Genomic DNA, 27,044 nt, shown 5'->3' on the forward strand with positions numbered 1-27,044 from the left:
CCCTCTAATTACTGACCCATCTCCCTCCTTCCTTTTCTTTCCAAATTACTTGAGCGTGCTGTTCACCGCCGCTGCCTTGATTTTCTCTCCTCACATGCTATTCTTGACCCACTCAACCAAAACTGCGCTTACTAAAGTCTCCAATGACCTATTACTGGCTAAATCCAGAGGTCAATATTCCATCCTCATTCTTCTTGATCTTTCTGCTGTTTTTGACACTGTCGATCACAGCATACTTCTCGATACCCTGTCCTCACTTGGATTCCAGGGCTCTGTCCTTTCCTGGTTCTCTTCCTACCTCTCCCTCCGCACCTTTAGTGTTCACTCTGGTGGATCCTCTTCTACTTCTATCCCTCTGCCTGTCGGCGTACCTCAGGGTTCTGTTCTTGGTCCCCTCCTCTTTTCTATCTACACTTCTTCCCTTGGTTCATTAATCTCATCCCATGGCTTTTCCTACCATCTCTATGCTGTCTCCCAAATCTACCTTTCTACCCCTGATATCTCACCTTGCATTCAAACCAAAGTTTCAGCGTGCTTGTCTGACATTGCTGTCTGGATGTCTCAACGCCACCTGAAATTAAATATGACCAAAACCGAGCTTCTCATTTTCCCTCCCATACCCACCTCCCCGCTCCCCCCGTTTTCTATTTCTGTTGATGGCTCTCTCATTCTCCCTGTCTCCTCAACTCGAAATCTTGGGGTCATCTTTGACTCTTCTCTCTCCGTCTCTGCTCATATCCAGCAGATTGCCAAGACCTGTCGTTTCTTTCTTTACAACATCCGTAAAATCCGCCCCTTTCTTTCCGAGCACTCTACCAAAACCCTCATCCACACCCTTGTCATCTCTCGTTTAGACTACTGCAATCTGCTTCTTGCTAGCCTCCCACTTAGTCACCTCTCCCCTATCCAGTCGGTTCAAAACTCTGCTGCCCGTCTCGTCTTCCACCAGGGTCGCTTTACTCATACTACCCCTCTCCTCAAGACCCTTCACTGGCTCCCTATCCGTTTTCGCATCCTATTCAAACTTCTTCTACTAACCTATAAATGTACTCACTCTGCTGCTCCCCAGTATCTCTCCACACTCGTCCTTCCCTACACCCCTTCCCGTGCACTCCGCTCCATGGATAAATCCTTCTTATCTGTTCCCTTCTCCACTACTGCCAACTCCAGACTTCGCGCCTTATGTCTCGCTGCACCCTACGCCTGGAATAAACTTCCTGAGCCCCTAAGTCTTGCCCCTTCCTTGGCCACCTTTAAATCTAGACTGAAAGCCCACCTCTTTAACATTGCTTTTGACTCGTAACCACTTGTAACCACTCGCCTCCACCTACCCTCCTCTCTTCCTTCCCGTTCACATTAATTGATTTGATTTGCTTACTTTATTTATTTTTTGTTTATTAGATTGTAAGCTCTTTGAGCAGGGACTGTCTTTCTTCTATGTTTGTGCAGCGCTGCGTACGCCTTGTAGCGCTATAGAAATGCTAAATAGTAGTAGTAGTAGCACTCTCAGCAGCCATTTTGAATCAGCGCCGGGACCGGAGTCAGCAAGCAACAGTCTGCAGGCACTCCGGGCAGGAAAGAGGGGGCTCTTTCCTGCCCCAAAGAGGTCACTAGACCACCAGAGCAGTACAGTAAGGTAAGGGGAGGGGAGGATAGGACACCCTTAGGGGGGTATGATGGGGGAGGGGCGGGGTGTGTGAAAGGGGTGGGGCAGTATGTGACAGGCAGGGCGGAGTGTATGATGGGTGGGGTGTGTGGCAGGGGTGGGGCATGTGTCCTCTTTTTTGGGGGAGCAAATATGGTAACCCTACCTTGGCACCCCCAATATTTTTCCCTGTAAATCTGTAGAACGCCGGCAGCAAGCTCCTTACTGCAGAACTACAGAAAAACATAGGAAGGAAGTTCTTCTGTATCCTAGCTACTGCTCCCGCCTCCCCTTGCAGACTATTGGCTGCAGGTGTCTGTCTAATAGACTGCAGGGGTGGAGGGAGTTGCAACTTGCTGTAGCCTAGCAGCTGCCAATGGAGAAGGCAAGTGCAGTAGACTGACACATTGACAAAAGGAACAGACAGATTCAGTAACTTTGTTGGCATGACAAATTTTACCTATGTTGCAAGTAATACCTATAGCAGTTAAGGTAAAACATAGACAGAGAAGTACTTGGAGAAGAATAAAGAGGGTGAGGAAGAAGTGAAGGGAATGGTAAGGGGTTACTGTTTAAGAGCGACAAAGCTGCTCTGAAATGCTGGAAGAGGCAGGAGCTGTAAAGGGAAGAGAGGCTGGATGATGGGGACAGGAACTGATAGTGGAGTTGTGGGTCAGGAGTAGACACAGGCTATGAATGTCAGAGGAACTGAGAGGGAGCTTGAGCTGTGTGGGGGAAGGAATGTTGCCAGATGGGCGGTTTTCCCGCCCAATTGGGCAGCTTTCCGTGACCTGTTGCGGGAAATTTTTGACCACTGCGGGTTGCGGTTTTTTGGGCGGCTTTGATTTTGGTTGGGCAGGTTTTTTTTCTTCGCCGGCTGCGTTTTTCGCCCCGCAGGGGGCGTGGTTAATGATGTTGGGGTGGAGCTGATTACATTGGGGTGGAGCTGATGATGGCGGGGCGGGGTTGGTGATGGTGGAGGTGGAGCTGATGACGGTGGGGGTGGGGTTGGTGATGGCAGGGGTGGAGCTGATGACGGCGGGGATGGAGCTGATGACGGCAGGGGCAGGGGGGTGTGGTTTTGGGCGGGTTTAGAACTGGTTTTGGGTCGGAAAATTATTTAAATCTGGCAACCCTGGGGAAGGTTGCTGGCAGGAGGATGCATGATCTGGGAGAGAGGAAGAGAACAGCAGGCAGAGGGGACAAGCTGCAGACAGAAGAGGAGCTGAAAGAGATGGAGAGGAGCTGTGTGGTACTGGGAAAAAAGTGAGTGAGGGAAAGGGGGTCATGGAGGAGAGAAGAGACATGAGGGTGAGAAAAGGGTGAAAAGAGGAGGAGGAGGAGGAGGGAGTAAGACTTAGAAGAAAGTGAGATGAGAGAAGCCATGGAGAGACAAATAGTCATAGAAAAAATAAAAATAATGATTACATGGGAGGAGGACTGGAAGAGAATCCATAAAAGAAGGAATGTGCGGTCAGAGAGGAAAACAAGAACAAGTAGAGACAGAGGACTGAAGTTAAACTACAGACACAAAGGTTGAAAAACTTTTAAGTTTTTAGTAAAGATTTGTGTGCCAGCTGGGCTGGATCAAGGGTAGGCAATATCTATATTTTGCCCTTTTCCTCTAGCCCTGTAGTCACCAGAATTAATGTTATTTTACTGGAAGGAGGGGATTGTGCCTGTATTTGATGCTATGGTCTGGAAAATATCTTTAAAATTGGTTCTCTTTGACAGCTCTGAAATGCAGAGACTTCTGATTGAGTCTCAGATTGAAAGGGGAATAGAGTACTCCTTCTTTTCTGAAAAATAAAACAGTCATTCCCTTGTTACATCTTATGGGACACAGTGGTGTTGGACTAAGTGGGCTTATTATTCTGTACTGTCCCAAAGAAATAGCATGGTAGCAGCAGGAAGAGGTTGCAGGAGAGATGGGTGGAGTTTTGGAAGAGGGTAAAGGGCTTCTTGGTTTGGTTTTATTCGGCTCAGCTGCTAAGCCCTGGCTTTCCATTCTCACTCCCAGCACAGCTCTGCTACAGGCTAGCTTTTAGTAACTGCATACTCCCTTCCGGCTGCCACCCCAAAGGTCTCACTGTCAACCAGGGGTAGACTGCAATTCTACCCGAGCCCCGGTTACGGCCGGACTCCCCAATCCGCTGAGTTTCTGGCTTCTGTAATGGCTGATGAAATATAACAGCTTACTTTCCAGAAAATCAATCCACTGGTTACAGTGCTACTGGACATCCCCTTCTCTTGCAGTGGGTCATCTGGCAGGGGAACTGACAGTAACAACTAACTCCCACATCCAGAGCTGGTTACTTTATCAAGAGGCAGAACCAAAGACAAGATCCTTCCCCAGGGCTTCCCTTATATATTCTCTGAGCTCCTCCTAGGTCCTCCAGCCACTCCCCCAGTGACCTGCCACCCGGGACTCACTCCATCATGTTCTTAAACCATGGGTTACACATGCAAGTGGTGGAACAGCTCATAGAGCCTTTCTGGATGTACAACTGCTATTGTATTTCTGTCTGAGTTCTAGCTATGAATGGTGTCTGGGGTTCTGAGAAGGGGGATTAGGAATAGCATCCTTGCCTGGAAGGATGGGAATAAAAATTTTGAAATGTACAATGAAACTGCTTAGGAGGTATGAGGGATGAGTGAACCTAGCCTACATGGGAGGGACACTGACCAAGGTAGAGTGAGAGGGAATCTAATGGAGGGGGGGGGGGGGGGGAGGAATTAGTAGGGGGTAAGGTAAGTCAGGTCAGAAAAAGTAGAGAACAAAGAAGTATAGAATGGGGGAGTGGTATAGGTACGGGAGGGGTGGAGGCTATTTAGCATCCTACCCCAAAACAAAACTCAAACTGCATTGGGAGAAAAGTGAGGTTAAAAAAACAGAATAAGAAGATGAGAGGAGGAAGTAGACATTAAGGAGAGGAGGGACTGAGAAAAAAAGTGGGGATGGTCTGATAGAAAAGAAAGTGTATGGTGTGCACAGGTTAGGTAGGGAAGAGAGATTATTCAGGATTGGCTGGGAGGGGGAGAATCTGGGTTGTATATGGGCCAGTTTGGACTGGAAAGCATAGCGTAAGTGTGGTGTAGATGGGTTAGGAGTAGGATGATAAACTATGGTGATGGGTTGGGGTTGAGGAGGAAGAGAAACTGGTGAGACTTGCAGTACTACCCCTAGCATTTCTTTTACCCACAAGTCCTCCCTGTGTGTGCACCCCCCCCCCCCTGCTGTGTTTTTCATTTAAAGACAGCCTGACCACTTGTGCTCACAACTCACCATCCTTTGATTTCCTTTATATGCAGTTGGTAATTTGTGCTGAGTTGAGCACTCTCAATAATTCTGAAAAGTTAGCTCCTATGGAAGACACCCAGTTACAGAATTGCTGTCAACTGATCACTTCTTTGTTGCATCAAATTTTTTTTTTTTTTGCTTTCTTCAAAGCAGATGTTTTCAGATATGTGTGTATGCATTGTCATGTCTACAAAGAGAACTCAAACTTGTTCTTGCTGTTTATTAATGATAGAAACTCTTTTTCTCCAAGGACAAGCAGGCTAATATTCTCACAATTGGGTAGATGCCATCCCACGTCGCCCAGTTCAGCTGTATGCCACAGAGAAAATGAGAGCTTATATGCGTGCATGAGTGCCTTCCTGGCAGGGTTGCCAGGTGGAAAATTTTTTTCCCACCCAATCCAGCCTAAAAACAGCCCAAAACCCGCCCAAACTCAAACCCCGCCCCTGACACCCCCACCCCCACGTCATCACCCCCGCCTCCGCCGTCATCAACCCCGCCCCCGCCGTCATCGGCCCCCGCCTCCCCGTCATCGGCCCCGCCCAGAACGTCACTAACCCCGCCCAAAACGTCACTAACCCCGCCCCCGCGGCCGAAAAAACCGCCTGAAAACCGCGGAAAAGAAAAAAAAGAAGCCCAAAAAACCGCGACCCGCCGCGGGCAAAAATTTCCCGCGGCTGGTCGAGGAAAACCGCCCAATTGGGCGGTAAAACCGCCCACCTGGCAACACTGCTTCCTGGCTGCAGTGGAACTGTGCCTTTCAGTTTCGTTTTCTCCGTGTGAGAAGCAGCAGCTTTTTTTACTTGCTGCTCACATGTCCGGGAAAGAGCTATTTTTCAGTGTCTTTCAGCGGTGTTTTTGCTACCCATTCTTATTTTCTTTTTCCTGTTAAAAAAAAATCCCTTAGTGTCTTTAGCTTTTTTGCCCACGTCTAAGTTTCTTTACTTTTTTGGCGCGGGCCATTCTTATGTCTGCTCACAAAGACTCCCAGTGGCTTCAAGCGTTGTACCCAGTAGAACCGGACCATCTTGGGAAAAGACACACATTCTTGGTATCTCCAGTGCCTCGGGCTGACCATAGCCCTTCCAACTGTGTCATTTGTCTTCATATGAAGAAAAGGACCCAGGTTTCCTGAGAGGCTCAACGAGAGAAGATTTTTGGACCCAGGTCCGGTTCTTCAACATTGGCATCGGCATCAAGGTCGGAGGCATCGGCGTGGACATTGAGTGCTGCACCGGCATTGGGAGTCACGGTAGGGATGGCTGCTTCGAGCACCCAAGACACTGGGAGCAGTGAGGTGTCGAGTGGGTCTCCACCTGTCTCGAGGCCTCCTGCTATGCAGGCTCCCTGGGACCATCCATCGTTGGACCCGACCTCGAGGCGACGAGAGGATTCAACGTCATCCTCGTCGGGACCGAGGGACATGGGTGATGTGTATTGGATGAAGGGCAAGAAGCACCATCACAGATCTACATTAACACTCGGTGCCGGGAGCTCTGGGGTGCCGAGGGATTCGGCACCTGAGAAGCATGAGTGCCGGGAATACTGCACCCCCTCCATACAGGAGGTGCCGATGCATGCGTCTCCAGGCAGCTGAGATCCTGCTCCTGCATTGGCGCCGCAGTCTTTCCCGATGGCGGCCCTCGAAGAGTGCATCTGGGCCTTGCTTCCTGAGCTTCTGTATGGCCTTATACAGCGATGTGTGTGTCGGTATCGGGGGTGCTTGCGCCTACCAAATCCCCCGCTGCGGCCCCTCCTGGCCCTCAGCCCGTGGTGCGTACTCCAACACCAGCACCGCTTCTGGCCCCTGTCGACTGCCACCCAGGCTGGCATCCCCTCGACGTTGATGGAGGAAGTTTTGCCGGAGTCGAGATGGGAGCTGGTTTCTCGATGCTGCTGTCGAGGACATGGGTCCTCGACATCGAGGCGAGCTCGGTCTCTGACATCCCCAGGGAGGTGCTCTCTGACACCGACGAGGAGTGTTCATGGGAATCAGAAGAGGATCCCAGGTGCTTTTCTTCTGACGAGTCCTATGGGATTCCTTCTGAGCCCTCCCCACCACCTGAGAGGAGACTATCCACCTGAGAGCCTCCCTTTCAGCTCTTTTGTTTGGGAAATGGCTGAGGTTATTCCATTCCCTGTAGAAGTGGAGAATGAGCCTAGGGCCAAGATGCTCGAGGTCCTGGACCAGGGGCATAGCCAGACCTCGCGGTGGGAGGTGACCAGAGCCCATGATGGGGGGCACATTTTAGTCTGCCACCACTCCCCCCACCGCCTTGCTGCTTCTCCCACTGCCCTGCTTCATCCCACAGCAGCAAATATCTTGGCTGGCGGGGTCCAACCCTCGCCAGCTGAAGCCTTCTCCAGCGCCAGTCTCTGGCACCAATGTGTTCCCTGCCCTGCTCTCTCTTCCTACTGACGCCCTGCATGCTCCTTTCAGTGAAACTGAGCATGCTCAATTTCACTGAAAGCATGAAGGACGTCAGGAGGAAGAGAGAGCAGGGTTAGGGAACGCGGCAGTGCCGGAGACTGGTGCTGGACAAGACTTCAGCTGGCGGGGGTTGGGGACCCCCGCCAGCAAAACCAGGAGCCCAGATGAAATTTGGGGGGCCCAAGCCCCCCTGGCCCCACCTAGCTACACCTCCCCTCCTAAGGAGGCAGTGATGGCTCCTCTCCACGAGGTACTCAAGGAAGTCCTCATCAGGAACTGGGCGCCCCCTCTGTCTGTCCCTGTGGTCCCCAAGAAAATTGACACTCAATATCGGATCCATGGAGAACCTGGTTTGGTAAGGTCTCAGTTACTTCACAACTCCATGGTGATGGATGCCACTCTCAAAAAAAGCCAGGAGTTCTAGGGACTATGCCCCAGCACCCCCAGGCAGGGAAGCTAGAACCCTGGACTCTTTTAGGAGAAAGATGTATCAGGCCTCTATGCTCATCGCCCATATCCAATCATACCAGCTCTTCACGAGCATATACTTGCAGAACTCGGTGAGGCAGCTGTCAGACTTGGTTGATGCACTCCTTCCAGAGCAGGCTGAGCTGTTTTGCCAGTTGGTCAAGCATCAGAAGATGTGTCGCAAGTTCTTGGCCAAGAGCATTTACGACGCTTTTGACGTGGCATCCAGGATCTCTGCCCAAGGTATAGGAATGCGCAGATTCTCATGGCTGTGTGTTTCTGACCTGGAGCATTCTGTTCAGCAGAGGTTGGCAGATGCCCCTTGCCGGTGGGGGGGGGATAACCATTTCGGAGAGATGGTCGAAGAGGTCGCTGACCAAATCAAGAAGCACATTGATGCTATGTCTTTTCTGTCCCGCTGGGCATCTTCTGCAACTGCCTTCTCTTCCAGGAGGTATTTTGGTAAGTTGCAGAGTGCTCCCTATTCCTTCTCTAGGCATAGTTACACTCCTGCGGCTCGCCAGCCTGCTCAGGCTCAGCCCCAGCATGCTCGTTCTCATCAACAGAAGGCCTCTGCTGCTCCCCAGCAAAAGTAGGAAACAAGCTTTTGACTGGCTCCAGAAGAGCCTAGCCACAAAGTGTCCATCCCGGATGACTTGCCAGTTGGAGGGACGTTAATTTTTTTTCACCAACGGTGGACTCTCATAACCTCTGACTGGTGGGTTCTTCAAATAGTCCGGCTTAGATACACCCTCAATTGGCTTTCCAAACCTCCAAATTGTCCACTGAGAACCCATTCTTTCAGCACAAGCAGGTACTTGTAGAGGAACTCTCCGCTCTTCTCAAGGCCCATGCAGTCAAACCCGTTTCACCAGGGGAAGAAGGGCAGAGATTCTATTCTAGGTACTTCCTTGTGCAGAAAAAGACAGGGGGAATAAATCCCATCCTAGACCTAAGGGCCCTGAACAAATTCCTAGTCCAAGAAAAGTTCAGGATGGTTTCCCTGGGCACCCTTCTTCCCATGCATCAAAAAAATGATTGGCTATGCTCTCAGGACTTGAAGGATGCATATACACACAACCCAGTACTTCCAGCCCATCGGAAGTATCTTTGGTTTCGGCTGGGATCACATCACTTTCTGTACTGTGTGTTGCCTTTTGGCCTTGCATCAGCTCCCAGGGTCTTTACCAAGTGTCTAGCGGTAGTCACAGCATCACTATGCAGACTTGGCGTTCATTTGTTCCCATATCTAGACGATTGGCTGGTGAAGAGCACCTCCGAGGACAGTGCTAGGGAGTCCATGCGGATGACTGTTTGGGTGCTGGAACTACTACTACCTCGAGTCCCATCTCCATGTGGTCCAGCAATTAGAGTTCATAGGAGCTCTCTGAATATGGGCATAGCCCGCAAGATCTTCTGAGCATGGGGCACCCCCTTGGTGGATCTTTTTGCTACTCAGATCAACCACAAGGTCCCTCAGTTATGTTACAGGCTTCAGACTCATGACAGACTAGCGTCAGATGCCTTCTTTCTACATTGGGGGATAAGCTTTCTGTATGTGTATCCTCCGATACCTCTGGTGAGAAAGACTTCGTTGAAACTCAAGACCGTGGAACCATGATTCTGATCGTGCCCTACTGGCCATGGCAGATATAGTTTCCTCTTCTTCTGGAATTATCCTCCAAAGAACCGTGGAGATTGGAGTGTTTTCCTACCCTGATCACACAAAACAAGGGGTCGCTTCTTCATCCCAACCTCCAGTCTCTGGCTCTTTTGGCCTGGATGTTGAGATCCTAGAATTCACTTCCTTGGGTCTTTCGGAGGGTGTCTCCCGAGTCTTGCTGGCTTCCAGGAAAGATTCCACTAAGAGATGTTATTCTTTTAAATGGAGGAGGTTTGCCATCTGGTGTGACAGCAAGGCCATAGATCCCCTTTCTTGTACACAGAGTCTGGTCTCAAGTCCAACTCCATAAGGGTTCCCCTTTGTGCAATTAGTTCTTATCATCAATGTATAAAAGTTAAGCCTATCTCTGGACAGCCTTTGTTTGTTCGCTTCATGAGAGGTTTGCTTGCCAAACAGGACTATTACACCCAATTGACTAATTCTCTCGGCTCCAACCCTCATCATCTGTTCGCCACCCTTAACTCCCTCCTCAAAGTGCCCTCCACTCCCCCCCCCCCCCCCCCCACTCTCTCCTCAATCACTGGCTGACTACTTCCGTGACAAGGTGTGGAAGATCAACCTCGAATTCACTACCAAGCCACCTCTTCCTCTTCACCCTTTAACCCACTCCCTCAACCAACCAACCCAGGCCTCCTTCTCCTCTTTTCCTGATATCACTGAGGAGGAAACCGCCCACCTTCTTTCCTCCTCGAAATGCACCACCTGTTCCTCTGATCCCATCCCCACTAACTTACTAAACACCATCTCTCCTACCGTCACCCCCCCCCCCATCTGTCATATCCTCAACCTCTCTCTCTCCACTGCAACTGTCCCTGACTCCTTCAAGCATGCTGTAGTCACACCACTCCTCAAAAAACCATCACTAGACCCTACCTGTCCTTCCAACTACCGTCCCATTTCCCTCCTACCCTTCCTCTCCAAGATACTTGAACGCGCCGTTCACAGCCGCTGCCTTGATTTTCTCTCCTCTCATGCCATCCTCGATCCGCTTCAATCCGGTTTTTGCCCTCTACACTCGACAGAAACGGTACTCTCTAAAGTCTGTAATGACCTGTTCCTTGCCAAATCCAAAGGTCATTACTCCATCCTCATCCTCCTCGACCTATCCACCGCTTTTGACACTGTCAATCATAATTTACTTCTTGCTACACTATCCTCATTTGGGTTCCAGGGCCCTGTCCTCTCCTGGTTCTCCTCTTATCTCTCCCACCGTACCTTCAGAGTACACTCTCATGGTTCTTCCTCCACCCCCATCCCGCTCTCTGTTGGAGTTCCTCGGGGATCTGTCCTTGGACCCCTTCTTTTTTCAATCTACACCTCTTCCCTGGGCTCGCTGATCTCATCTCATGGTTTCCAATATCATATTTATGCTGACGACACCCAGCTTTATCTCTCCACACCAGACATCAGTGCAGAAACCCAGGCCAAAGCATCGGCCTGCTTATCCAACATTGCTGCCTGGATGTCCAACCGCCACCTGAAACTGAATATGGCCAAGACCGAACTCATTGTCTTTCCACCCAAACCCACTTCTCCTCTCCCTCTACTCTCTATTTCTGTCGATAACACCCTCATCCTCCCCGTCTCATCTGCCCGCAACCTCGGAGTCATCTTCGACTCCTCCCTCTCCTTCTCTGCCCATATCCAACAGACAGCCAAGACCTGTTGCTTCTTCCTCTATAACATCAGCAAAATTCGCCCTTTCCCGAACTCACAACACCCGAACTCTCATCCACTCTCTCATTACCTCTCGCCTTGACTACTGCAACCTACTGGCCTCCCACTTAACCATATATCCCCCCTTCAATCCGTTCAGAACTCTGCTGCGCGTCTTATCTTCCGCCTAGACTGATATGCTCATATCACCCCTCTCCTCAAGTCACTTCACTGGCTTCCGATCAGGTACCGCATACAGATCACGCTTCTCCTACTAACCTACAAATGCACTCAATCTGCAGCCCCTCACTACCTCTCTACCCTCATCTCCCCTTACGCTCCTACCCGTAACCTTCGCTCACAGGACAAATCCCTCCTCTCAGTACCCTTCTCCACCACCACCAACTCTAGACTCCGCCCTTTCTGCCTCGCCTTACCCTATGCTTGGAATAAACTCCCTGAGCCCATACGCCAAGCCCCCTCCCTACCCATCTTCAAATCCTTGCTCAAAGCCCACCTCTTCAATGTCGCTTTCGGCACCTAACCATTGTACCTCTATCCAGGAAATCTAGACTGCCTCAATCTTGATTGACTGCACTTTTTGTTCTTTAGATTGTAAGCTCCTTTGAGCAGGGACTGTCCTTCTTTGTTAATTGTACAGCGCTGCGCAACCCTGGTAGCGCTTTAGAAATGTTAAATAGTAGTAGTAGTAGTTTTGTCAAAGTCCCCTGTCAAACCTCCTCCTGTGTCATGGGATCTCAACGTCGTTCTCACCCAGCTGATGAAAGCTCCTTTTGAGCCACTGAATTTTGCCATCTGAAGTACTTGACCTGGAAGGTCATTTTCTTGGTGGTTGATACTTCAGCTCGTAGGGCCAGTGAGATTCAGGCCTTAGTAGTGGATGCACCTTATACTAAATTTCACCACAACAGAGTAGTCCACCGCACGCACACTAAGTTCCTGCCGAAGGTGGTATCGGAGTTCCACCTTGAAAACAATGTATGACCACCTAAACTTCCGGAAATCACTAAAAACCAACCTGTTTAAAAAGGCATACCCTACCGAGCCAACTTAAATGCCTAATCTCTGCAACACAACCAAACTAAAGCACGTAATGGACATAACACAACTCTTCCGTTCTCCGATTCCCTAATGTGGCTGTGCCACATAAACTTGATCTTACCACAATATCACCCTGTATTTGTTTACACCGGAGTATGCAAAGGCCTCTCCGGTACTATGTAAGCCATATTGAGCCTACAAATAGGTGGGAAAATGTGGGATACAAATGTAACAAATAAATAAATCTGAACCAGTCGATTGTCTTTCCAACATTCTTTCCCCGACCTCATGCCCATCCTGGCGAAGGCAGCTTACACACCTTGGACTGCAAGAGAGCGTTGGGCTTATATATGGAGCGGACAAAGCCCTTCAGACAGTCCGCCCAGCTTTTTGTTTCTTTTGATCCTAACAGGATGGGGGTTGCCATCGGGAAACACACCATTTCCAATTGGTTAGCAGATTGCATTTCCTTCGCTTATGCCCAAGCTGGGCTGACTTTGGAGGGTCATATCATGGCTCATAATGTCAGAGCCATGGCCGCATTGGTAACCCACTTGAAATCAGCCTCCATCGAAGAGATTTGCAAGGTTGTGACGTGGTCTTCAGTCCATACCTTCACGTCTCACTATTGCCTTGAGCAGGATACCTAACATGACTGTCGGTTTGGGCAGTCAGTGTTGCAGAATCTGTTTGGGGTCTAGAATCCAACTCCACCATCCTAGGCCCATTTTATTCTGTTCCAGGCTGCACTCTCATCTAGTTTGTATATAGTTTCAGGTTAATCTGCGTTAAGTCCTCGCCGTTGCGAGGCCCAATTGACCAATGTTTGTTGTTTTGGGTGAGCCTGGATGCTAGGGATTCCCCACTTGTGAGAATGGTAAGCCTGCTTGTCCTCAGAGAAAGCGAAGATACTTACCTGTAGCAGGTATTCTCCAAGGACAGCAGGCTTCATATTCTCACAATCCCGTCCACCTCCCCTTGGAGTTGTCTCTTTTTTTATATTTTATTTGGTGTTTTGCTTTTGTATTAAACTGAAAGGCGTGGTCGCACTGCGGGTGGGAAGGCACTCGCGCATGCATATTGGAGCGCTGCTCCCACTCTAGAAAAGCTCTCATTTTTTCTATGGCATATTGCCAAACCGAGCGACATGGGATGGCATCTACCCACTTGTGAGAATATGAAGCCTGCTGTCCTCAGAGAATACCTGCTACAAGTAAGTATCTTTGCTTTTTTTCAGGTACTGTAACATAAATGATTTTGTTTTCTGCTTTGCTTTTCAGTTGTGATATTATCCTGATAACAGTTGCTGGGATAAAGCTGCTACGATCATCCTTCTGTAATCCCACCTATCAGTTTGTAACCCTAAGCTTCACAGTAGCCTTCTTTCAGTTTGATTATAGCAGTCTCTCAGAGGGCCTCATGATGGATTTCTTCATTATGTCCATTGTGTTTGACAAGGTAAGTTAAATGTTAATTTATTTTTCTGCTTCATAATTTATATATTTTTTTATCGATTGGGGCATAATTGGCAGGAAAAGGAGATGAAAACGCCCAAGTGCAAGTCATTGGGGAGACCACATTTGGAGTACTGACTTCAGTTTTAGAGGATGTATCATGCCAAGGTCATAAAAAGACTTGAAGATGTTTAGATGAAAAAAACCCCCAAATGGTATGGCACTTGCGCCAGAAGACACATGATGCGAAACTTGAAGACTTGAATATGTATACTCTGGAGGAGAGGAGGGGTGAGGGAGAGATAATAGAGACATTTAAATCCTTTAAAAAGAGTAAGGAGGAGTAACGTGACGCTATGAACAGGAGCGGTCGCTAGCTGCTCTGCTCCTGCCACCTCCTCACTAATCTTGCATTAAAATCCTCGGAGAAACTGGCGGTTTATCCTGAGTCAGTACCAGCGTACTAGCTGTACGTTTTGGGATCTGCCTGTGGATGGTCAACGGAGAGATATGGCATCTACATTCGTGAGGAACGGAAAAGAAAAGAGCCGGCTGCTAGATGACAAGATGGCGGCGCAGGTGAGTCCCGCGAACTCCCTAGTTGGATCAGCATGGGCAGCGGAGATTGTCACTGAAGTGACCAGTGCAATGGAGGCAATCCTGGACAAAAATTCAGTTCCCTAGATTCTAAGTTGGAGCACCTCCAGAGTAGTGTGGAGCAACTAAGTCAGGACTTGGTGGTATTCCAATAGTTCACGGGGGAGTTGGAAGACCGAGTTACAACAGTGGAGGAGGGGCAAAGATGCAAAAACTGATTGACTCCTATGCTGAGAAACTTGAGGACTTGGAGAACAGATCAAGGCGAAACAATTCCGCTTCGTGGGGTTGCCAGAGGTGTCTAGTAGCGCTTTAGAAATTATAAGTAATAGTAGTAGTGCTGGGGGACAGAACTGTGAGATTTTCTGGAATTCCGGATATTCCGGAGATACGAAGGCGGTAGAACAAGAGGACATGAAATGAGTTTGAAGGGGGGCAGACTCAAGAAAAATGTCAGGAAGTATTTCTTCATAGAGAAGAGTGGTGGATGCTTGGAATGCCCTCCCGCGGGAGGTGGTGGAGAGGAAAATGGTAACGGAATTCAAACATGCGTGGGATAAACATAAAGGAATCCTGTTCAGAAGGAAAGGATCCTCAGGAGCTTAACCGAGATTGGATAGCAGAGCCGGTAGTGGGAGGCGGGGCTGGAGGTTGGGAGGCGGGGATAGTGCGGGGCAGATTTATACGGTCTGTGCCAGAGCCGGTGGTGGGAGGCAGGGATAGTGCTGGGCAGACTTATACGGTCTGTGCCAGAGCCGGTGGTTTGGAGGCGGGGCTAGTGCTGGGCAGACTTATACGGTCTGTGCCCTGAAGAGCACAGGTACAAATCAAAGTAGGGTATACACAAAAGTAGCACATATGAGTTGTCTTGTTGGGCAGACTGGATGGACCGTGCAGGTCTTTTTCTGCCGTCATCTACTATGTTACTATGTTATGTAACCTTTGTTAACGAAGGAGCTGGTGCTCCCGGCCTCAATTGGACCCCTACAGATAGAGAGAGCACACCAGATGGGACTTAAACAATCCGGTTCAGCTAGACCACGAGTGGTTATTTGCCGTTTCTAAATTTTAACCACAAAACAGTGATTTTACAAACCCAAAGGGGAAGAAAGTAACTCCACTATGAAAATCAAAAAATTCTCGGCTTCCAGGACTACTCTGCAGTAGTGGCGGCTCAGTGACAACATTTTTCAACTATTTGTTTGCAGCTGGTGGCACGCATGATTAAATTTGCTCTCCTTTATCCTGCTAAATTGAGGATTACTTACCAGAACAATACGAAAACTTATGCCTCCGTGGAAGAAGCGCAGAAGTTTATGAGGCAGCTGAGCTCTGAGAGCCCAAGTGGAGAGCACATGGATGGTTGATTTGTTGAATGGCTCTGCTATTGGATTTATTTGGCAGCAGTTGGCGTGCTGACAACGAAGAGAGCGAGGTGGAGGATTGTACTGCAACTTTGCCCAGTTAGGTGTGTGTAAGTTGCAGTCGGGTACATCGTTTTTTTTGTATGGTTTTTTTTGTGTGTGTGTGGTATGGGTTTTGAGTGAGATCTGGGGCGGGGATAACTGGCAAATGTGGTACCATGGCATAATTCAGAGACTATGTTTTTTTTTTTCATTTTGTTTTGTGTCGGTGGTAACCCATCGTCAGAGATATCCTTCAAGCTGTTTGCATGCAAGTTCAGGCTTACTTTCTGTTACACAGTTAACCAGCGGACTATGCACCAATCCAACATGAAAACTGTCATCTCCATAGTTGCTGCGCCACATGTCATAAGCAACTGAACTTTGGTAGACCATGGGGGGAGGGGGTCTTGGTAGAAGGCTCTGTGGGTTGGCCCTGCTATACGTTTTTGTCGGTAGTGGCCGACGTGCAGACTCAGATATTCTGGAGGAGTATTACGTGATTGTCTTAAGTTGGAGTACGAATGCTGTAGTTTTTTTCTTTATAAAGGTTATGTGTGGGATAACGTATGGTGTACCTGGCACACGGGGTGTTGTGAGGGGACTGGGGGAGATTGTATGAGGGGCTTACAAGAGTAAGTAAGTTAACATGGGTTTTGTTTATGAGCCTTGTAATTGTTGGTTGCAAAGGGAGCTGTGAGGAGGGGTGTCGAGGGTGACTCGTTCCTTCAGGAACTATTTCTTGGGAATAAGGGAGGGTATGAGGGCAAAGATAGGGGGAGGGTTGGAGGGGAGGGGCTCAGGAGGGACTGTTACCTGGGGGTTTTACTCAAGGGGGGAAGATTCACAGTACTACTAAGAGGCTAAATGACATACTGAGGGCAAATTTCTGCTGTTTACTTTGGAAAGTTTGGTACCTGATTGGGAGGGGCCACGGGCTGGGATGGCCTCTATCATGATAAATGGGTTTTTTTGGCTGATTGTGTGTTATCATGTCCTCTAACATGGTTAAGATAGTCACTTGGAATGTGGGGGGGTATTCACTCCCCCATAAAACATTCCAAAATTCTGCAATATCTCCAGCGAATTCATGCTGACATTGCCCTATTGCAAGAAACACACCTATCTGACCTAGAACATGGTAAACTAGTGAAATGGTGGGTGGGCGAATGTGTGGCCTCCCCAGCAGTGGAAAAAAAGGGGAAGTGGCCATTCTTATTAGGAAGGGTGTGGCTGCACAGTTAAGTAACATTGTTAAAGATCCTGCGGGACGTTTTATTTTTTGTAAGGCTATAATAGCAAGGCAACAAACTCTTTTGGGTAGCATTTATGCTCCTAACCAGCTGGTCAACAATTTTTATAAGCGTTTACTGGAAGTTCTTGCTGGTGAGGACTCTGTTCCTTTGATCCTGCGGGGGGACTTTAATATGGCATGAGACCCTCAGATTGATAAATCTCACCCACCTCCCAAGACGAGGCCTTGGTCAGCAAGAGGCTTACCAAATTTTTGCTCCCTGTTGGACCTTCTGGATGTGTGACGTGTCTTACACCTGCTAGATAGAGATTATACACATTTGTCGAGAGCACACAACACTCAGTCACGGATAGATTATTTGTTGGCCTCACGTTCGCTTTTTGTGGATATAGGGGATGCTCAAATTGGCCCCTATGTAATTTCAGATCACGCTGCGGTCTGGATGCTTTGGCAGCCAGGGGGTTCGAGAAGAACGACTAGGCCTTGGTCCTTTCCCAGCTTCCTTTATCGTGATGATAAAATTTCGGGAATGCCTGATAGCACGCTGGAAAGAGTATAAACATTTTATTGAAGGGGTTACGTCGGACGCCACTCTTTTTTGGGAGGCAGCGAAAACTGTGCTGAGAGGTTTCCAAGTGCTGCCCGGGAGGGAAAGGTTAGGACAGCTGTTGTAGTTGGTGATTCGATCATTAGGTATATAGATAGCTGGGTGGCTGGTGGACGTGAGGATCGCCTGATGATTTGCCTGCCTGGTGTGAAGGTGGCGGACCTCACGTGTCACCCGGCTGTCTTGGTACATGTGGGTACCAGTGAAATAGGAAAATGTGGGAGAGAGGTTCTGGAAGCCAAATTTAGGCTCTTAGGTAGAAAGCTCAAATCCAGATACTCTAGGGTAGCATTTTCTGAAATGCTACCCATTCCATGCACAGGGCCCAAGAGACAGGCAGCGCTCCGGAGTCTCAATGCATGAATGAGACAATGGTGCAGGGAGGAGGGTTTTAGATTTGTTAGGAACTGGGAACATTCTGGGGAAGGGGGGCCTATTCCGAAAGGATGGGGCCGAGCTGCTGGCATCGGCATTTAAAAAGGAGATAGAGCAGCTTTTAAACTAGAAACGGGGGGAAGGCCAACAGTCGCTCAAATGCGCATGCTTCGGGATGAGGTATCTTTTAAAGATATCACCAAAACAGGGAAGATAGGGTATCCTGATAGTGAGGTTGCAAAAGAGACCGTAGTAGATCAGGTGTCCTTAAATAAAAATCAGACAAAAGATTGCAAATGAATACTGTCAAGTACTAAGCATGATGTAAATAGGAACAGCAAACATAGTTTGAAATGTCTATATGCAAATGCCAGGAGCCTAAGAAATAAGATGGGAGAGTTAGAATATATTGCACTAAGTGAAAAATTAGATATAATAGGCATCTCTGAGACCTGGTGGAAGGAGGATAACCAGTAGGACACTGTCATACCGGGGTACAAATTATATCGTAGCGATAGGGTACATCGAATTGGTGGAGGGGTAGCATTGTATATTAACGAGAGCCTTGAATCAAATAGATTGAAAATTCTGCAGGAAACAAAACACTTCTTGGAATCACTGTGGATTGAAATTCTATGTGTAAAGGGGAAAAGGATAGTGATAGGAGTGTACTACCGTCCGCCTGGCCAGGATGAACAGACGGATGCAGAAATGTTAAAGGAAATTAGGGATGCAAACAAACTGGGCAACACAATAATAATGGGTGATTTCAATTACCCCGATATTGACTGGGTAAATGTAACATCAGGGCATGCTAGGGAGGTAAAATTCCTTGATGAAATCAAGGACTGCTTTATGGAGCAGCTGGTACAGGAGCTGACGAAAGAAGGAAAAATTCTAGACCTGGTCCTTAGTGGAGCACATGATCTGGTGCGGGAGGTAATGGTGATGGGGCCGCTTGGTAACAGTGATCATAATATGATCGGATTTGCTATTAGCTTTGAAGTAAGTATACATAGGAAATCAAATACTTTAGCGTTTAACTTTAAAAAAGAGACTATGATAAAATGAGAAGAACGGTTAAAAAAAAAACTTAGAGGAGCGGCTGCAAGGGTCAAAAATTTACATCAGGCGTGGATGCTGTTCAAAAACACCATCCTGGAAGCCCAGGCGTGGTGAAGGTGGGACTGGGGCGTGTTTATCGGCCAAGCAGAGATGGGCGCCCTCAGCCGATAATGGAAAAAAGAAAAGCGTTTTTAGTGAGAAGTTGGGTCACTTTTTCTGGACCCTTTTTTCTCACGAAAAAGTCCCCCAAAAGTGCTCCAACTGCCCAGATGACCACTAGAGGGAATCGGGGATGACCTCCCCTGACTCCCCCAGTGGTCACTAACCCCCTCCCTCCAAAAAAAAAGAACTTTAAAAACTTTTTTTGCCAGCTTGTATGCCAACCTCAAATGTCATACCCAGCTCCATCACAGCAGTATGCAGGTCCCTGGAGCAGCTTTTAGTGGGTGCAGTGGACTTCACCCAGGTGGACCCAGGCCCATCCCCCCCCCCCCCACCTGTTACACTTGTGGTGGTAAATGGGAGCCCTCCAAACCGCCCCCAAAACCCACTGTACCCACATCTAGGTGCCCCCCTTCACCCATAAGGGCTATGGTAATGGTATAGAGTTGTGGGCAGTGGGTTTTGGGGGGGATTTGAGGGGCTCAGCACCCAAAGGAAGGGAGCTATGGACTTGGGAGGTATTTTACTTTTTTTTTTAATTGTTACAAGTGCCCCCTAGGGTGCCCGGTTGGTATCCTGGCATGTGAGGGGGACCAGTGCACTACGAATCCTGGCCTCTCCCACGACCAAATGCCTTGGATTTGTTCGTTTTTGAGCTGGCCACCTTCGATTTCTATTATCGCTGAAAAACGAAACCGCCCAGCTCAAATCCGCACACGTCCGATGCATTTGCCCGGCACAAACTGTATTATCGGAAAAAAAGATGGGCGCCCATTTTTTTCGAAAATACGGTCTGTTCTGCCCCTTCACGTACCCGTTCTCGGACATAGACACCCATGAAGATGGGTGTTCGTGTTCGATTATGCCCCTCTATGTGCCTTTATAAAATTACACCACCAAGCCTGTAGAAATCATGGCTAGAATATTGAAAAGAGAAACAGCAGTAGTAGACTTCAGTAAACCTATTTACCGAGAATGCTATTTTTCTCCTAATGTAACACCAGAAAATTGCAACATTTTGATTAATGGTGGGGGGGGGGGGGGATTCATCAATGGCATCTTTATTTCAGGACTCGGCAACATCCGGGATCCCGGTACCTCAGTTTGCTGAATCCTGCCTTAGAGAAATAATGCTGCTTGCAAGCCATCTCACTAGCAGTGCTATTCCAGCAGCTCTGGAGCATCGGGCCGCTGTCCCCTGGGACTTAAGAACATAACATAAGAACATAAGTATTTCCATACTCGGACAGACCGAAGGTCCATCAAGCCTGCCCCCCCCCCCCCCACCCAAACATCCCCTCCCTCACCTGAAAGATAGGTGGTCTAGAATGGAGGTCCTCTGGGGTCCGGGTGGGGGCTCTTCTGGCAGGAGTGATGTCCAGTTGCTCCTGACCTGTATAGCGCAGCCTTCAAAATGGTGACCCTTGCGTTAATCTCACGCTACTACTGCTAGACCGGTAGTAGCATGAGACTACCGCTAGTGGCACCATTTTGAAGGCGGTGTTGGATAGGGCAGGAGTGACTGGACATCACTCTTGCCTGAGGAGCCCTCACCATGGACCACTAACCTTTCAAGTGGAGGAGGGGGAGTGGGGGCTTCAACTTTGGGGGAGATTCTTGAGACGGGGGGGGGGGGGGGGGACCCTCAGCTAATGGCCTTGGAGCATTGGGCCGCTGTGTTGTGGCCCGATGCTCCCGGGAGAGTAGAATAATCCCAGGAAAAAGCTGGGTTTATTTTACTGTAGTTTTTGGGCCCAAACGTGAAAAATCGTGTTAGGCTATTTACATAGTAATGAGATGCAAAACATGTATTTGCATATTTTGTATCTCATTGATAACTAACTCGCGGTAGCTTAAATATCACTGTAGTATTTTTAGAAAAGGGGCAATAAGGCTGTTTAAGTCGCATTAAGGGCCAATTAACGTAACTTAAAGCCCTAACACTGCTTGATGAATCCCCCCCTAAATAGTAGTTATCATAATAACAGTAGAATAAATGTATCTTTTATTTTAGTATCTCACGTGCAGTACTAAAAAAACGTAAATAGCTGGTGTATTGTTTGTAATGACCTTGACAATGACAGTTATACCCTAATAGATCTTTATTTTCTCTTTTTTCAGCTCTGGGACCTACTTCACAAGTTGCAGTTTGTTTTCACGTACATAGCTCCCTGGCAGATTGCTTGGGGTTCCTCGTTTCATGTTGTTGCTCAGATTTTTGCAGTACCACGTATCCTTCTAGTGCCATCTTTTCATGTCCATATTGTTCAACAAAAATTTGTTTGACAATTCTAAGCAACATGATAATAGAAGAATTAGAAAACATATGTCATTGACAATCAGGTTGTTCAGCCTGGTGTACTTTATTTTTTTGTCAACAAGCAGGTGCACAAGTGGGTGGCATAATATGTCCCAGAGCTCAGAACTAAGGGCAAGATGCACAAAGGCAGCCAATAAATATGGCTGCCATGGGAGAGCTTACTGAGTTGCAAACAGGGGATGGCATGCAAATGGATGCACAGATCGCTCTTTGTGCATCGGTCACTCTTTGCTACTCAAAGCAGTGAAATATGTTTCACACTGCTATCAACAATCTGGTTTTACAGCCTGCCTCACTAACACTGCACTGACAGACTACTCAACAATTACTGTGGATTCTTTTGGATTCGTATTAGGTAGATGAGACTTTTATTAGAGGTTCATTATTGTCTAATATACACAATGATTAAGATATATAATGATTAAGCTATATAACTGAAAAGAAACAATAATATCTATCTATAGTTAAAAAGAAACAATCATTACATCACTGGTCCCTACATCCAGGCGATGCTAGGAGTTTCTAGACCAGGAAAAGAATCAATAATACATTATACATAAACAATACCTATACATACATCACCCAGGCATTTTACATCAGCTGAGAGAAGCCCCTTTTTTCAGCGAAGCCGGAGTCTCATAACCAGGACTCTGGTTCTGTGCAATGCGTCCATCCATAGATGAGCTTTTGGTTTCACTGGAAGAGGCCCCCCCCCCTTTTTTATTAGGCTTAGAACTCATGTTCAGAGCTAAGGAAAATTACAGAATGCTTGAGAATTTCTCTGTTGTGGTAAACAAGCCATACTGTGAGAATGTGGTCACATGTTTCTCAGTCCAGGTCGCCAGCCTGAACTTGATACAGGCTCCACCTCTCCCTTCACATACCAAATTAATTAGAGCTGTGTCTTATCTTCTTCTACATTCCAAATCATTTTCATACAAACAGAATAAACAATCATTTTAATGAGCGAATACACTGCCGGTCACTCAGATAGAGTTGAAAAGCAATCTCTAAAATCCTTTTTATTACATTCGGTCCTTTGCTTTTCAACTCTATTTAATAATTCCATACATAACAATTCCATACAGTCTAAGAATGTAAACAAATATATATAATGAACACTAATTTCAACAAACATACTTAAATTAGTAGGAAGTATAGTCCAAGGGCAAATGGTAATAATGCTGCCCACCAATAACTAACCAAAATTCAGTATTACAAATAATACACACTGCTTAGTTAACATAGTAAATGACGGCAGATAAAGACCTGTACGGTCCATCCAGTCTGCCCAACAAAGTAAACTCATTTACATTGTTTGTGATACTTTATTTGTATACACGAGTTTGATTTGTCCTTGCCTTTCTCAGAGCACAGACCGTAGAAGTCTGCCCAGCACTGTTCTTGTACTAAGTTCTGAAGCTAATGTCGAAGCCCCTTAAAATTTACACTCCAGCCCATCCCTATCTATTTAGTCACGATCACGGCATAGACCATAGAAGTCTGCCCAGCTCCCATTTTGTTTCCCAATTACCGGCGTCGCCACCCAATCTCCTCTAAGATTCCGCGGAACCATTCCTTCTAAACAGGATTCCTTTGTGTTTATCCCACGCATGTTTGAATTCCATTACCGTTTTCATTTCCACCACCTCCCGTGGGAGGCATTCCACATATCCACAACCCTCTCCTTGAAAAAATACTACCTGACATTACTCCTGAGTCTGCCCCCCTTCAACCTCAATTCATATCCTCTAGTTCTACCGCCTTCCCGGCTCAGAAAAAGGTTCATTTGCGGATTAATACCTTTCAAATATTTGAACGTCTGTATCATGTCACCCCTGTTTCTCCTTTCCTCTAAGGTATACGTGTTCAGGTCAGCAAGTATCTCATCGTACGGTTTGCAATGCAAATCCCATACCATTTTTGAAGCTTTTTTTTGCCCCGCATCCAGTCTTTTTACATCTTTAGCAAACTAAACACAATACTCCAAGTGGGGCCTCACCAACGACTTGTAGAGGGGCATCAACACCTCCTTTCTTCTGCTGGTTATACCCCTTTCTATGCAGCCTAGCATCCTTCTGGTCATGGTCGTTGCCTTGTCGCATTGTTTCTTCACCTTTAGATCCTCAGATACCAACACCCCAAGGTCTTTCTCCTGAGTTGAGTTTACTAATCTCTCCCCTCCTATTCGTTATCCCTCTTTTGGGATTATGCACCCCAAGTGCATCACTCTATACTTCTTGGCATTAAATGTTAACTAAATAAATAAATGCTACACCAAAAACCACAAAAGCAATTACAGTGATACATTTTTTTGTATTTTTTAAAATTTGCTTATAGTGCTCAGTAACTGGGTATACCATGCTGGACTGACTTGCAGCTCTAGATTGCATCATACCCAACCACACATCATAGCACCAGTGCCTCCTCCCTACCCCTGATCTACCGATAATTGTGTTGTGAGAGCTTTTCATGCATCAGTAAATGGTAGCAAAAATTTTCAAAACTGAGCTTCAAAACAATTTTCCAAGTAGGGTAGGCTACTTATCTCGGTGTTATGGTGAGGTTGTAGATGGCATAACCTGGTTCAGCAGGGACCCCAGTTTATAGCGTGACATGCAGTGAAACGGTGATATCCTACATGTTGTTCCCTATCTTCATTTCTGGTTCCCTAAATGCAAGCATGTTTCACTGGAGAGCGTCTTCAGGGGAACGCTATTCTAAAAATAACACTACAGACAGTGAATTTCAACTGGCATCGTTCTCACAAATCTAATATCTTGTTATGACTGACATGTAAACAATAAAAAAAATGAAGATTGAAAAAATGCTTGTAGACTAACCTGTGGTGAGAACTGCCCAACTTCTTCCTTCAACCGGCAGGGACGCCAGTGCAATCACAGTAACACAGCTCCTTGCTACTCCTCTTACTTTTAAATCCTATTGAAGGTGTGTCACTGCCCACCAATCAATCTCCTTATTCAGACCATACGGACTCACTGTGTACCATTGGTAAATAAAGCGTTGTTCCTTATGTATTAATGCTGGCACCACATCCCCTCCATTACTTAATGAAATTTGATGTAAAACAACAAATAAGAGATCTTGTTCCTCATGTTTGGCCTGCATCCAGTGGGCTACTAGGGGGGCCTCCTTCTTTTGATTCCGCAGGTTACTGAAATGTTCTGCTATACGGTTTTTAATTTTCCGTTTAGTCTGGCCGATATACCACTTTGCACAGGGACAACGAATTCCATATACGACTTGGGAGGGTCACAGTTAGTGTTGTATCTTAATACAAAATCTTTCCCAGTTACCAGGTTTTTAATCACAGAGGTGGTCACCCATGCATGTATATTGGCAGTACACGCATCGATGACATCTATCATGGCTGCCCCTGATGTCAAGGGATACCTGCCCATGTCTCCTATTAAATAATTCTCCCAAGTTACAGGCCCTTGTATAAGCAAAATATAGTGGCCAGTGTTTACGGATGATGTTCTTAATCTGTTTTGCCTGTGCTAAAAACGGTAAGATGCACACCATTTGACCATGCTGCTCCTGGGCTGTTGTTCGGGGTTGTAAAAGCCATTGTCATTGGACATTTCTTGCCCACTTATGAGCCTTCTTAAGTACCTTCTTGGGATAGCCTCTCCATCTAAATCTATGGTATAACTCCGTCGCATGCCTGTCAAAGGTTTCTGTCGATTGACATAATTTCTTCAATCTGAAGAACTGGCCCATAGGTATGCCATCTTTCTGCGACCTGGCATGAAAGCTACTGTAGTGAAGGATGGTGTTAGTGTCAGTGAGTTTGCGATGAATCTGAGTCTGAAACATCCCTTGGTTTATTTCAATACAAATATCTACAAAATTTATATGATCATATGTTACATTAGGTGATATTGGGATCACAGGAGTTAAGATATTGAAAGAAATGTTTTAGATCTTCTATCCCATCCATCCAAATAAGAAGCACATCATCAATGAATCTCTTCCAAAGTAATATGTGGGTACTAAATGTAGATGAGTACACATGTAAACGCTCAAACTGGGCCACATACAGGCATGCCACGGTCGGAGCTACCATGGCGCCGATGGCTACCCCAAAGGTCTGAAGGTAATGCTGGTCTTCAAATTGGAAGTAGTTTGTAAGGATCATCTTCTGCGCCATCTGATTCAGCAATCATATCTTTTCACTAGAGTTATCCGTCAATTCTAACTGCATGTCAATCAGCCTCAGAACTTCCTGTTGTGGTATCATAGTGAAAAGAGAACGCACATCCAGAGTGGCCAGAATGATGGGGCACTCAATAGTGGGTAAATCCTGTAACATTGTAATCAAATGAGTCGAGTCCCTAACATATGAGGGAATGGTGAGCACTGATGGTTGTAAATGAAAGTCCAGATACTGTGAGAGTGGTTCACTTAGTGCTCCATTACTGGCCACTATCAGCCTCCCAGGGGAGTGTCAAGCAATATTTTATGTACCTTTGGTACAAAGTGAATTTGGGATATTCTGGGGTGTGCCATATATAGGTATTGGAGTTCTCTAGTGGAGATAACCCCCTCGGCATTGGCTGTTTGCAGGATGTGTTTAATGTCCTTCTGATATTGGGTGGTGGGGTCCTGATCTAGAACCCTATAGAAATTGCGATCACTTAATTGTCGAAATGCTTCCTTCCTATATTTAATCACATCCTGAATCCCAAGTCGTATATGGAATTCGTTGTCCCTGTGCCAAGTGGTATATCGGCCAGACTAAACGGAAAATTAAAAACCGTATAGCAGAACATTTCAGTAACCGTAGCCCACTGGATGCAGGCCAAACATGAGGAACAAGATCTCTTATTTGTTGTTTTACATCAAATTTCATTAAGTAATGGAGGGGATGTGGTGTCAGCATTAATACATAAGGAACAACGCTTTATTTACCAATGGCGCACAGTGAGTCCGTATGGTCTGAATAAGGAGATTGATTAGTGGGCGGTGACACACCTTCAATAGGATTTAAAAGTAAGAGGAGTAGCAAGGAGCTGTGTTACTGCACATGCACTGGCGTCCCTGCCGGTTGAAGGAAGAAGTTGGGCAGTTCCCGCCACAGGTTAGCCTACAAGCATTTTTTCGATCTTCATTCTTTTATTTATTTATTTATTGCATTTGTATCCCACATTTTCCCACTTCTTTGAAGGCTCAATGTGGCTTACAATACATCATGAATAATGGAAATACATGATAAGATAGATATTTAGTATTACAGATCTTGGGTGACATGATTAAGATAAGACAAGATAGTAGTCTAAAAAGCAGATATACTAATTCTTTTCTGGATACTTGTGGAGAGGTTTACATTTGTTGGTCTTTGTGGTATACCTTGTTAAAGAGATGGGTCTTCAGTAGTTTGCGGAAGTTAGTAAGTTCATAGTTCATTTTTAAATTGCGCGGCAGCGCGTTCCAGAATTGTGTGCTCGGGTAGGAAAAGGTTGACACATGCGCTAGTTTGTATTTTAGACCTTTGCAGTTGGGGAAGTGAAGGTTGAGGAATGTGCGGGATGATTT

The 27,044-nt window shown here is 46.9% G+C and overlaps 1 protein-coding gene across 1 annotated transcript in view; it reads left to right on the forward strand.

The window, feature by feature from the left end:
- Nucleotides 1-27,044, forward strand: part of PCNX2 (pecanex 2) — a 1,017,260-nt gene that overhangs the window by 705,647 nt on the left and 284,569 nt on the right. The window contains exons 21-22 of the mRNA XM_030194986.1: nucleotides 13,528-13,705; nucleotides 21,287-21,395. Of these exons, the coding sequence (XP_030050846.1) occupies nucleotides 13,528-13,705; nucleotides 21,287-21,395 (287 nt within the window). The remainder of the gene's footprint in view (nucleotides 1-13,527; nucleotides 13,706-21,286; nucleotides 21,396-27,044) is intronic.

The sequence above is a fragment of the Microcaecilia unicolor genome, chromosome 3, assembly GCF_901765095.1.
Source record: "Microcaecilia unicolor chromosome 3, aMicUni1.1, whole genome shotgun sequence".
In the NCBI taxonomy this organism is placed as follows: domain Eukaryota; kingdom Metazoa; phylum Chordata; class Amphibia; order Gymnophiona; family Siphonopidae; genus Microcaecilia; species Microcaecilia unicolor.